We start from the raw sequence: 14,658 nt of genomic DNA on the forward strand, positions 1-14,658 counted from the left end.
TAAAGAAATGCTCAACATCCTCAGCCATCAGGGAAAAGCAAATCAAAACAACTCTAAGATCCCATCTTACACCTGTCAGAATGGCTAGGATCAATCACACAAGTGACAGCTCATGCTGGAGAGGATGTGGAGAAAGAGGAACTCTCCTCCATTGCTGGTGGGAGTGCAAACTTGTACAACCATTTTGGAAATCACTATGGCAGTTTCTCAGGAAAATGGGAATAAAAAAGGAAGGGAGGGAGGGAGGGAGGGAGAGAGAAATTTCCAACAGTATATGTCAGAAAGCAGCAAGAGCCAGAACATCCCTGTCAGCAAGGGACAGTAAACAGGTTCAATAAAAGGCTACGATGCTTACATATAAAGTCTAAAAGATAGGAATAACCATTTATTGCTGCCCTAAGACTAGCTGTCTCCTAAGAGCATGAACAGAAGCCAGTGAATTTCTCAGCTCCTTCTAAGGAGCATTTCTAGTTTAGATTATTTTGTGCAAAGTAAAAGAATGTAAGTCCTGAAGTTAGCAAAGAATAAAAAATATTCTAAATCCAAGTATAATTATTCCTTTGGATTAATTCATACTTCTTTTACCATTTAGCCTTTATCTACTTCCAGAGAATATTTTAAGACTGGCTGCAAGCAATAAGAAACTAAATAAATAAAGACTGTACGTATGAATACAAAATAAAAGTAACCTTGTAACAACATGGGTGTCCCTGGTTATATTACAGAAACAATACTACTACCATAAATTTGTACTTCTACTAAGGAAGGCTAAAATAATAATTTTATCAAGGAAGAAAAGGAAAAAAAAAGGTTAAAAAGGTGAGTTGTTTATTGGTCAAGACAGACAACTATTTAAGTTTGTGAGAACATAAAAAGAAACTGATCAAAAGCTGTGAAACAAAGCTCACAGTAACACAATATACCGCACACTTCCTTCTAATACCAATCTACAGCTGAGCACTCTGAAGTCATACATTATATTAAATTGAGATCATGTGTAGGCATTTCCATGGAAGCCTAAAAGCAATTTTCTGTTAAACTGAAATGATGCAAAGATCTAACACATGGCCCTTGAAAGATGAACTGCTCATAGAAATTTTGAGGTTCCTCAAACATGCCCCCATCAAATCAATACAGGTAATCAAGAACACCTACAGAAAAAGGACGGTTGGTTCATTTTGCCAATAATGTTCAAAAGATTTTTATTTGCTTTGTAAATAATTTAAGAATACATAAGAAAACTTGCCTTGTTGCTTTGTATCTACATTTTTTGCATTGTTTTTTAGCCAAATATTTAATTTGAGCCAAATATTTGGGGGGGGGGCAGTTTTGAGACTGGGTTTCTCTGTGGCTTTGGAGCCTGTCCTGGAACTAGCTCTTGTAGACCAGGCTGGTCTCAAACACACAGAGATCAGCCTGCCTCTGCCTCCTGAGTGCTGGGACTAAAGGCATGTGCCACCACCACCCAGCCCAAATATTTATTTTAAGCCAAATATTTAACCCAAGTATTATCCGTGTTAATCATTCATTTCATTTATGAAACTTAATTCTTAATGACACTGATAATCTAAAAAAATAAATAAATAAATCTACCCACCCATCCCTGAACATGAAGGGAAACTCCCGCTGCCAAAATTTAACAGCCTAGCCCAAAAGGGTATTTCTATGGTTAGAGTATAAGAAATTGGTTATATGCAGAAAAACAATTTTAAAAATAACATGCATATTACTAAGTATTTTTCACTGATGAATAAGAGATATAAAAGGCTAGAATGACTCTAACAATATCAGCTTAAAATTGTAAGTAAAAGAATAAACAAAGGCTGGAGGGATAGTTCAGCAGTTAAGAGCAGTGAATGCTCTTCCAGAGAACCTGGGTTCAATTCCCAGCACCACACAGCAGCTCACAACTGCAGGCAAAACAGCAATGCACATTTAAGCACATTTAAAAAATAAATAAACTCACAGTTTTGCCTACTTAAGAACAGGTCCCAAAAAAAAAAAAAAAAAAAAAAAAAAAAAGTCTCTCCAGCCCCTAATGCAAAAAAAAGACAGACAGACACTTTTCCAGTTCTATTCACTAAGAGGACCTGAAAATAGCTATATTTCATTAGAAAAATTACAAGGATTATAGTTTCTTAATCCCATTCTCTAGTGAAAGTAACCAGAACTCCATGGGAAATCGCTAGCTTCTCTGTCTACAAAGAGGAGTATGTTCAACGACTGATAAGAACCAATCAAAAGGGATAATGATCTGAACTCTTAGTGGCTAAACCTGGACCATTTGACCATCAAAATGAATACTGAACACATCAGGTAGATGATAACTCATAAACTAAAAGAACTCCATGAATCCATGACTAATAAAAATAAATGAACAGTACCTTCAAAGGAGATAAATAGGAAATTACAGAATCTCAAAGTATCACTAATGTACTAATTACAAAGGAGTAAGGTAAACAGATAGTGCAGAAGTCTGGCAAACAAGCCCCTAGCCAACAGTCAACTGTAAACACCACTAACAAAGAGAAATCAAGTGACCTGGTGGAAGTAACAACATTTATCTCAGTGGGATGTTCCTGCCAGGCATCAGATAAGCTCATGGTGAGGCACAGTCTACAATGACACCACTGTCCTGACCCTTCAGAGGTTCCAAGATCATGAACATAATGGAAAAATAGAGAAGAAAACACTTTGAAGAAACCAAAAAGATACAACAACTAAATTCAATGAGCAATTGTAGACTGGACGTTTCTTTGATGAGGAACTTTGAACAACTGTTTAAACATGGGATGGTATAACATAATCACACTTACACACAAGGTTAACGCCTTAATCTTGTAGTTCTGTTGTGATTATATACGAAAGGGCCGTTACCTCTAGGAACTACACTAAAGTATCCCAGTGTGGAGGGCAGCATACCAGCAACTTACTCTGAAACCTTCAGCAAGTTCCTGGTACTATCCTTAAACCATTTCTACGTTTAAGATTACTTTAAAAATAAAGGCTTATGAAAATTTAAGTGTATCCTCAAAGAAGAAATGTTGTCACTAAGGGATATAAATAAAATTATTATGTGGACTCTCAAAGCACTCCAAGAGCAATGAAAAAATGTTTTGATAGGCAGTAACTTTGATCAATCCATGTGCAGTCTCTTTTATCAGCACTAGAAGTTTCAGAATGCTTCTTTCATTTTGCCACTCTACATCTCACTTCTAAGTATGTACATCTAGAGTATTTATGACAATAAAATAATATCCCAAGTAAGAAGTATTCTCTGTATATCAAGCATAAGAGAATCTCTGGTACAACTAAAATGAAAATGTGTTTCTCAGGTGCTGGAGAGATGGCACCTCTTGCAGAGAATCTGGGTTAGGTTCCCAACCATCATGTGGCAGCTCACAACCATCTGTAATTCCTGTTTCAGGGTATCCAACACCCTCTTCTGGCCTCCAGAGGCAGACACATGGTACACTCTCATACATACACCCAAGCACATAAAATAATTGAACCTTGTTTTAATGTGCTTGTCAGCTTTCTGTGAAACCAACTTTTAAAAAATCTACATTATTCCTTTTCTAAATTAGGCACACATGTAAATACAGGCCATTAGCAAATGACAAGCTCTGGTAGATTGGGTATTATCTACCAGATATCTATTCAGTATTTCAGAACCATCCTGGAGGTGGAGGACACTGAAGTAGCAAATTAGTTATGAAAACTGTCTAAGACTTCATTTGTACCTTCTTTTCTTTCTATGTCAGTTATGGAAATGAAGCCAGGTGTTTTTAAAAGTGAGAATGGCCCAATAGTAAGTTTATAAACTGTCCGTCTTTGTCATGAAACTTAATCCAAAACAGCAGAAACAAGTAAGACAGACACACAGCAAGATCAAACTGATCTCAATCCCTTAACTGTCTGCTGTAGAATTAGTTCCAAATGTTCATCAATGACATCACTACTGAAAGGAGTCTATTTTGTTTTTCCTTTTTGTTTTCCTATGTATGTATGTGTTGTATGTGGTATGTAGTAATCATTCTTAATTTTTATTTTCACATTTTGCAGTGCTGGAGCTTAAGCTCAACACCTCCTGGATGTCAGGCATGAACCCTACCATTGAACTACATCCCCAGTTCCTCCAGCATTATTAATTATAAGGACTTTTTGTAGAAATAGCATCTAAACTATGTCTTCTAGTATCATATCTATTATTAAGCAATAATTACAAAATAGTCCTAACCAAATAAACTTTGATTCACTTCATGTTTGTCTTTTTAAAAAAGAACAACCTATTATATAATCAGGAAGAAAGTCCTCCAATTTAAAGAGATTAGCTGAAATAAGTCATCTTATTTTCAACTTTCCACTTCTATAAGTAGATGCATTAAATTCAAATGCCCTTTAAATTATATGCTAGTTCTTTATAATTCCTATTTGTAAAGTCCAATACTATGAGAAAGAAATAGAAATCCTTGTAATTATTATTCTATTTTATCCCTTTGTGGGTCTTTTGTGGTTGTTTTTAGTGTGTACACATGCATGCAGGTGTGGGTGGTAGCATGGGGACTTTATCATTCCCACCTTATTTCCTTGACATAGGGTCACTCACTGAACCAGAAGCTCACTGTTTCAGCTAGATACCCTGGGCAGTGAGCTTCAAGGGAGCCACAGGCAAGCACAGCCATGCCCAGCTTTTTCTGCAGGTGCTGGAAACTCAGCCCTCACGCTTGCACAGTAAATGCACTTACACACTCAGCTACCTCTCCCGCCCCTATGTACATTCTTAATATGTATTGTCTCTAAACACATTTTTCCTATATCAGAGATGAAGTACAACCACATATGCTACTAAAATGGCTTCTCAAATAGCTATCATATGATGATCTTCATAACTAGCAAATCACATGGGACTACCAAATTTATCCCAACTCATAACACCAAACAATCTTGATACAGGTTTTCCTTTCTGGCCTCTTACATCATCTTCTTTTTTTGTTTGTTTGTTTGTTTGTTTTTTCCAGACAGGGTTTCTCTGTGTAGCTTTGTAGACCAGGCAGGCCTTGAACTCACAGATATCCTCCTGCCTCTGCCTCCCAAGTGCTGGGATTAAAGGCGTGCACCACCATCGCCTGGCTTACATCTTCTTTAATGCCACTTGTACTAGTTTTAACTATCAACTTAACACAGCCTAGAGTCACCTGAGAAAGGAGTCTTGAGTTGAGGGATTGCCCAGATCACACTGGCCTATTGCCATGTTTGTGGGGTGGGTACCACCATTCCCTGGGATGAATGAAGCCAACTAAGCAAGAACTTGTGAATGAGCCAACAAAGAGCATTCCCCCATGGTTTCTGTAACTTCAGTTCCAGGGGACTCGATATCCTGATAACCTCTTCTGACTTCCATATGTACCAAGCATACATGTGGTACACATACATACATGCAGGCAAAACACTTACACATGAAATGAATAAATCTAATTAAAAATTTTTAACTTTAAAAATTAGGAAACAAAGGTTGGCAAAAGAAACAGTCAAATATCGACAGTCATATAGTAATAAACATAAGTACCAAAAATTCAAATAGTTGGATCACTATTTTAAGAAATACTAAGGGCTAGCAAGATGCTCAGCAGGAAAAAACTTGCAACTAAGCCTGATGACCTGAGTTCAATCCCCAGGACCCACAAGATGAGAAGGGAGAGCAGACTTCCAAAAGTTGTCCTCTGACCTCCACATGTGCACCATGACATATGTGTTGACATGCACAAATGCATGTAGACACACAAAATAAATAAATGTTCTTTTAAAAAAAGACATAATTAAAACACTTCTACTTTTATTTAAAGTTGTTAAGCCTTTTTCAACAGCAAGAGAATTCTGAGGTACTACAGCAATAATGATATTAGCAATGTTTCTGAAGAAGCTTCCAGCTCTCAATAGTAATTTAGCATTGGAACCAGCAACACTCATCTTTTTACACCCAAAGAACAGCAGATCATACACATAAGCACTACTTTTTGCCTTACAAAGTAGCTATGATTGAATGACTGAAAAACAGAAAAACCTAAATCATCAACTGTACCATACATATTTAAAACACTAAAAATAAAAATACCTTTCCTCCTTGTCCAGAGTTTTCTTCTCTGCTGCGGTGATTTTTTTGGGTGGCACAGGAGGGGTCACTTTCCTGCATATCTCTTCAATGATGCGTTTGTTCATTCTGCTTTGCATTGCAGCTTTTAGCAAAATTCTTTCTACTGCAGTTATACCATCCCCATGATTGTATTTAGGAATCTCTGGTTGTATTAAAACTTCTATGTCATCAAACCACGGAGGATAATAAGAGTTTTGTTTTCCTGAGAGTTTGTGGTGAAGTTTGATCAGCAAAGACAATATGCTTTCCTTAATTTCCAAAATGGCTGTGGTTAGCTGGGGAGCTGAGCCAGGAGCTGACCATTTGCTTGACATTTTGGGCCGAGCCACCTGATGTGCTTCGCTGTTGCTCCGGTTGATGATCTCCTGAAATTTCTTTCTTCGCTCTGCTACTAAGCTGAAAACCTGAGCTGTACCAGAATTCTGCCAGCAAAGATAAGAAACACAGAAAAACCAAGAGGTTACTCAATACCAATTCTAAAATATATTGCTGGATTTTTCCTAAGGGAACACTTAAAGTTCATCCAAAGATCTCTCCAATAGATAAGCCTGTTTCTTTCACTTCTTCCTCAAACGATACAGCACCACTTACAGGGACAGTGGTGAGGAAAAGAAGGTCACCACCGTCTCCTCTCTGTAACTTCCTGAGCCTGTCTTCCACAGAAAAATGCCATACCTGCAGTCATACTACCAAAAACAAACAAACAAAAAACATAAACTAAGCTTCCCAATTTAAGAGAAGCTACTGTATTATACACCACTCATCAAGAAAGTACATAAACTCTTTATTAATTTCTAAAAGCCTGCTACAGCTTTCCCATAGAAAAAAGTTAATTTTTCTTTCTTTCTTTTATTTACTTATTTATTTTTGTGTTTTGAGGCAGGGTTTCTCTGTGTAGCCCTGGCCCCTGGCTGTCATGGAACTCACGCTGAGATCTCAAACTCAGAGATCCACCTGCCTCTGCCTCCCAAGTGTTGAAATTAAAGGCATGAGCCATCTCTACCTGGCTTTCTTCATTTTTTTTAAGACAACAAATCGATAGTGAAAATTAATTTCACTTTTAAGGAACTTCTAAGGTTTAAAAATTACAAAGACTTCAAGTTATAAAACTGAAATGTAAGGATAAAGAAATAAATTAATTTGCTTCAAACTGCGTATCACCGTATGTTATTTAAACAGACGTTTTTAGTCAAGTGTTCTCAGTATTTGTCTCCTAAACAACCTTTTTGCTAAAGGAAACACATCAAGCCTCTTAGAAATCATATTTTAATTAAGGTATCAGTTGTTTTAATTGATTTCATTCATTTTCTAAAATGAGCATAAAAAAACACTTTGTAAGTCAAATTATAGTATACAATATTTTTTAACATTTAAGATTTTTAAAGTACTCTGTAACATTAGAAACAAAAAAGCCTCAGATAGAGATTCCAAGTTTTTAACTAAAACCCTTTACATTGTTCAAAACAAAAACATGTTGTCAAAAGCAAGGAATATTCTAACAAATAGAAATAGAATATTGACTACAAAAAAAAAAAACCAAAAACATAATTCAGTTCTCTTTCTCCACTCACATGAAATAAAACTACCTAATTATCTGGCATGTCAATGGCATGTCATTTTAATACTTCTCCTTTTTAAAAATTTATTTATGTATATGGGTGCTTTGGCCACATGTATGTCTGTGCATCAAGTGTGTGCCCGGTACTTGGGACTGGAATTACAGGCAGTTGTGAGCAGCCATGTGGGTGTTGGGAATTGAACCCAGAAACCCTGGAAGGGACACCATTGCTCTTAACTGCTGAGTCATCTCTCCAGACCCACTTCTCATTTTATTTTTAAAGATTAACTAAGCATCATGCAAAGAGCTGCTTTTCACACTGTGTCCCAAAACACAATATCCAGAATACAAGTATTTATGGGCCTGTTTCATCAGTTAATTGCCACAAAAGCCAAAAACAAAAAAAGAAAAAGAAAAAAATGTAATGGCCGTGCTGCCAGCAACATTTATTTTGATTTAGGAGATAAGTCTAGTCATTTTTTAGATGTTAGTACAACAACTGCCATGCTAAATGTAAGCAGATCCAAATGTGCCACTGTAACTGGTCCCGAATACTTACAACAACAACAAAAAAAATTTGCTACTGACCACTCTGCATTTTTTGATCAATAACATAAACTTATTTTAAATTAAATATAAATAACTTTATTAAAAGCAAAAAACAGTAAGTTCAAAAATGTTTTAAATTTAATCATACACATATACACACAAATACTTCAGTGGTTTTTTTTCCCCCTCATTTCCAATTAGTCAGGTTGCTAGTTCACACAAATATCATACACATCTACCTCTCTTTGAAGAACTTTAGGTCGTCGGGAATTCTAGCAGGTTAAAGGAAAAAGACTGGTTAAGGCAACAATACTTAGACATATCAGGAAATAAATGAAAACTTAAAGCTCCCCTAACCACGTTTTCTTCTAAATGCCATAGGTTATCTAAGCAATATCTCAGCATAATGTAAACCTTTCCCTTTCCATCTCCCTCACTTTTAAACTTACTTGTAAAGAGCCCAAACCATCAGAGCTGGTGCCAGCAAGTGAGTCCCTTTTCAACTCAGGAGCAGTCTCTGGGACTCTCACTCTAACATAATTTATAAAGTGTCGCATGTTTGATACCAAGTTACATCCAGGGAACCAACTGTCATGACAACGTTCTGGTCCACCCATTGATACCTAAGACATAAATAAACAAATAAATGGAAGAATAAATAAATGGGCACACACCAGAAGCTTGTCACTTCAAGTCTGAAATACAATGACGTTCTAACTCAGTGACTACTTACTCATAATTGGTGATCTCACCATAACAGCAAAACCACATAAACACCTTTCTTTAGTGTTTTCCATTTGAATGATAAATCTTCCATTTCAATAGTTCCACACATAATGTAATTCCATGTAAAGAAAAGCTTCAAAGGGCCATATGTATTTTAAGAATAAAGCCTTTTTCTTAGGCCAGAGCATTGGCTCAGCAGTTACACTATCTGCCCAGCCTTACAACCTGAGTGCCATATAGTAGATGGAAAGAACCAATTCCTGCAAACTGTCCTCCACCTGCACATGCGTATCAGGGTACACACCCACACAGTAAATAAATAGGGCCTTCTTGTCAGTTACTCAAATTTAAGAATTAAGAATACAAAACTAGAAGCTGGAGAGATAGCTCAGATGGTAAGAGCACAATCTGCTCTCCCAGAAAACTTGGGTTCAATTCCCAACACTCCTCAGCATACCACAACCATCTGTAACTACAGTTCTGGGGAATCTGATGCCCTCTTCTGGCCTCCATGGACACTGCATGTAAGTGATGCACGGATAAACATTCAGGCAACACCCATCATATACATAAAAAATAAGATAATTTTAGCCAGGTGGTGGCAGCACATGCCTTTAATCACAGCAGAGGCAAGCAGAGCTCTGTGAGTTCGAGGCCAGCCTTATCTACAGATCAAATTCCAGCCAGGGCTACATAGAGAAACCCTGTCACAAAAAAAAAAAAAAAAAAAAAAAAAACTAAATTACCCTCCTTGGAAACACAGAAAACAGACAGGGGATGCTTCCTCTCAAATGTTCTAAGACAGAGGCAGGGCTTACCTCTTCCTCAGAGTCATCCTCAGCAGAGTTCTCTAGACCTAATTCAATCAGATACAACACCATGCATAGCACATGTTCAGACAGATTTTGATGATCCATCAGAATCTTTAAAAAAAAGAAAACACCCCATAATTAACTTTTTCAAATATATACTGCAATTAAAGATAAAAAAACATTCTATTTTGAACAAAAACGGATAATTAGCAGAAATATCAATGCAAATCTTAGTGAAAATACAAACTAAGGCAAAACACTAGGTTTCCTTTGAAGATTATATAGAGCTTTTGCTAATTTATTTTTTATTATGTATATGGGGTGTGTGTGCCTAATGGCAGATATTCTCATAGGCCAGAATCATATATTGAATCACCCAAGGCTGGAGTTACAAGTAGTTGTGAGCTGTACAATGAGGGTGCTAGAAACTGAACTCAGGTCCTCTGTAAGAGCAGAATGCGCTCTTAACCACTGAGCCATCTCTCCAGCCCCTACATAGGAATATTATGCAGTATCTGCAAATAGCAGTCTGAAGACTTCCTAAAGGGCACCACACTTCACAATCCACAAAAGTCACTAATATAAATATAAAATAATTTACCAAGAACACTTTACATTCTAATCTCCTGAAGACAAGGGTGCCAAATAAACGAGTTACCTAACCAGGATCACTCATCTAAATGCAACTTCAGCTGGCTAACAGCTGGAACACAATATGAAAGAAACAATGTCTTACAGTTCTGGGTCTCTAAATATTGTGTGTGTCTATATAAATGTGTAAGCCAATGTATAGTTTACATGATGAAAATGGTGGAAACCGCTGCTGTCCTTTCACCAGGTGATCACTCCTGAAAGGAGAGTGACTCTCTCAGCAGCCATCCACTGCCAATAGCTCCTCCACCAAGGGTAAGGCCTTGGGGACCGTCTCCATTATTGTTTTAAATCAAATTTCTAGGAGACATATGATGAGAGTCTCTTCCATATTTTTATGTTCCATGTGCATGTGCTTTTCTATTGGGGTCGTTGGTCTACTCACTAATAATGTTTTTTGTTTCTTTACTGTTGAGTGATAAGAACTTCATATTTCCTGTGGATAACATTCATTTATCAAATGTGCCCTTTGCAAACACTTTTTGTTACTGGATGTCTCAGATTTTCATCTTGACACTGTTTTGTAGAACAAAAATGTTTAATTAAAATAAATTATCTTTTATTATTTAAAAAAAGAATGGAAAACTAAAAGAACAATGAGCTTTACCTTATCCATAGATCATATAACTCAAGCCTTACTGATTTCATACAGGATTTCAGAGCGGTGATTGGAAGTTACTAAACTACTACAGGAACATGATGGCCCAGCAGCTATCATTTGTCCTCAGTATAAATAGGCATGTGAAGATAGGGAACAGCAAAGAAAGGGCCCTGTCAGCTAAAAAGGATGGTGAACTAAGCTGAGCTTCACAGGACCAGTTCAAATGAGAAGACAAGGGAAAAAAACTCTTGTAACTAAAGAATGCAGACATTCACTGGCTGATTTCCTACTATTTGACAACTAAAATGGTGTCTCCATTTTCTCTTGTAAAATCTCACTCTTAAGTCTGTTTACACCTACTACACCTGTAGCAACAATCTTTGGCCTTACTGTTCCCATATCTAAAGGCAAAATCAAAGTCCAGAATTATTTGAGGCTGGCTTCACTTAGTATCTGCCATTTTTGCTTAGATCAGTGCCTAGCAACTGGTATCCAATAAACAGTAGACAGGTAGTGCCAAGAGTTTGAAGACTAGAAAGAGCCCAAGGAGAAGCCTGAAGATAGGAGCTCCTTGAGGTCACCCTTTCTAATCCATCACATTATGGAGAGGAACCAAGGCTCACACCATACTCAATTGTCTAAGCAGCACTACACACAGCTCTCAGCCACCTAAGCCAATACCTGGCATTTCTGTCTCCTCTCAATAATAAAGCATTACTATCTAAATCCAAAAAAAAATTTGAATTGAAATCCAGTGGTATTACAGATTTAGCTGAGAAAAAATAAAAGCTAAAAAAGATCTTGAACAAAAAATTGAAGGCATTTTCTGGGAAATGTCACCATGTTCTTTAGTATCACGAATGGCAAGAAATGATGGTGGCTTGCTGCAAGTAACTTCTGTGATGTTGGCTCAACAGTGGTCAACAATTACAGGGCATCAGAAAAGCTATTATAAACAAATTTCAAATTTCAAAAAATTGGTCATGAGAGTTAAAACAACCAAAACACTGACCTTTCATCTCTGATAAAACTCTTCTAGATTAAGCAAATTTTATTAAGTTGAAATAGAGTAACTTGAAAGAGATTTTCAGTAAGGCTTCCTTCGTTTATCATAAATTCTTAATTATTATTGAAGTAACAGGTCATCATTTGAACCAGTTATCTAACCTCTAAAACTCCATTTTCTCATTAAAAGTTGAGAATAACACAGAGCTTACTGACACATTAACTATCTATCTGTGGTATACACTCAGTAACAGAGGGAAGCCTGACTCTGGGGAATCCTACAAACTACATTTGCCTACAAAACCAACACAAACTGTTTCCAATATAAAAAGCATATTCTATATATTTCTCTATATATTTCAATGGAGAAAGGGGTACCTTAAATCATTTTTTCTGAATATTTTTGATAAATGGTAAAAATGAAACTTTCAAAGCATTTTTTGAAGGCACTGACCTAAAATCTTAGCCAAAAAGCTAAAAGTACTGTTTCATTATGTGGCTAACACCAGTACTAAGAGTTCTACTTAACTAAGATGCACTCTTAAATAATTAAAAATTATCTGTACACAGTCAATGGAGAACTACATACAAAATATGCTTAGTTTTCTTTTTTAATTTTTCAAAGGAAGAAGGAAGAAAAAATATACATTTTCTTTATTTGTAATTATGTAACAGGTATGTTATTATTTTATAGATGCTTATTTATTTGAGCAATACTCTACATGTATGATTAACAATCTTTCATCTCTTATACAGTTTAAATCATTAAAAATCCCAGTGTATACATATGTATGTATGTGTGTACATACATACCTTCTCTCTCTCTCTCTCTCTCTCTCTCTCTCTCTCTCTCTCTCTCTCTCTCTCCTCTCCTCCTCCTCCCTCCTCCCTCCCTCCCTTCCTCCCTCCCTAAAAAAGTTTTAGGCAACTTTTAGAACACAATGAGAGAAGTCAGTTTTGTGACAGAACACCCCAAAATGAAACAAATTCTAGGTAACAAGAAATGGAAGCTGTTTCAAGCTTCTAAAGAAACACATACAGACTCATCTTTGTCAAGTTCCTACAACTGGTAAAAAGCAGAGAAAAACTCTCTAAAGTAAGCTCACTGGTTCACATAGCACTGTTTGTCATGCAGGAGGCTCATTGGCTTTTTGGTCCCTTTGTCTACTGCATAATTCCTATAGCCACAATACTTCTCATTCTACAGAAGCTATAACAAATACTTCAGTCTTTCCACAGAGAAGTATAACTGCTTCATAATTTTCAATTTGGAATTCAAAAACATGTAATGATAACATCCTCACATATTAAAAAATTTATGAACACACTTTGCTTTATAAGTGGTACTTTCATATTATATATATAATATATATATATATATATATATTCATTTAGCATTTTGATTTGAATTATGAAAATAAATTACAACCTAGGTCATTCTAATCAAATGACTACTATACCTTGTAAAGCAGAGTGAATAGCACAATGTGTAAAGTTTTACAGTGCAGAAGTCTCATGAGACCTTTATAGCTGGGGTGGAGTGATGTCCTTTTCTTATAAGGAGGCCAAGGATTGCCAGGGAACTTTCCACTCTGTTTTAAACTGTAGAAATAAAACAAAATCAAAAGTGCATGACAGCTCAAATTTAAACTATGGTTTAAACTGATTTACAGGCATCATTTTCTAAATATTACTAATTGATCATAAAAGTTTCAAAAGGTTGGATATTTATTCACTACACAATAAACCTTACCTTTTCCTTTTCTATTGGATAAACATTAGTCAAAAAGGTTAGGCTAAAAACTAGAAAAATGAATGTAACTTCCTCTTCTAACACTTGACAGAATCAAGAATGTGAAAGTGTCCCCACTAACTGCTGGAAAACAGATGAAAAGCAGCATACTCTTCTGATCCCACACTGCCCTCCAAGAGAAAGTATACTAGCAGTCAGGAGAAACAGGAGTATCAATAGTCACTGATACTGTGGTGATGGCTTAAAGTCTTTGAGGGATAGTGAGATGGCTTACTACAAAGCAGAAGAAAACTGCAAGGACAACTATAAGTTGTCCTCTGACCTCCACACAACCACCTGTGGCACTGTGTGCCTGTGTGTGCACATGCACACACACTAAACAAATGCAATTTCATAAATACAGTCTTTGAGTAGTATGTTTTCTGTGCTCTGCTTAAAAGGTACTGAACTCACACAAGGCCCAGACATGGAAGTAAGATCCCTCTATTGCTGAGACGTAGAAAATCTTTCATCTCATGAGAATAACTCACAAGAAGTAAGAAGTTTATCTGTATCTGAACAGAAGAACAGGAGGACCCCAGGAAGACAGTAATTACAATCCTACACACAAATAATCACAGGTTCAAAGCACAATAGGCAAAATTTGAGAAAATTACACAGAAAAGTTGACAGAGCCATGTTGCTCAGAGCCCAAGGGAGAAAAAAGGAAGAGTTTTAACAAAACTATTAATAAACCCAGGTCCATAGCACATGACAATTAGGTGCACTTATTACATATACACAAAGTGCACTCAGAATATTTATTTAAAAGTTGCTAAATAATACAGGATGCCATGCTCTACCCTCAAT

The 14,658-nt window shown here is 36.4% G+C and overlaps 1 protein-coding gene across 1 annotated transcript in view; it reads right to left on the bottom strand.

Annotated features, from left to right (window-relative positions):
* Positions 1–14,658, bottom strand: part of Ubr3 (ubiquitin protein ligase E3 component n-recognin 3) — a 157,436-nt gene that overhangs the window by 53,444 nt on the left and 89,334 nt on the right. Inside the window, exons 24-27 of the mRNA XM_027420475.1 lie at positions 13,517–13,658; positions 9,806–9,910; positions 8,711–8,884; positions 6,116–6,576 (exon numbers count right to left, since the gene is read on the bottom strand). Of these exons, the coding sequence (XP_027276276.1) occupies positions 6,116–6,576; positions 8,711–8,884; positions 9,806–9,910; positions 13,517–13,658 (882 nt within the window). The remainder of the gene's footprint in view (positions 1–6,115; positions 6,577–8,710; positions 8,885–9,805; positions 9,911–13,516; positions 13,659–14,658) is intronic.

The sequence above is a fragment of the Cricetulus griseus genome, chromosome 6 (assembly GCF_003668045.3).
Source record: "Cricetulus griseus strain 17A/GY chromosome 6, alternate assembly CriGri-PICRH-1.0, whole genome shotgun sequence".
In the NCBI taxonomy this organism is placed as follows: Eukaryota; Metazoa; Chordata; class Mammalia; order Rodentia; family Cricetidae; genus Cricetulus; species Cricetulus griseus.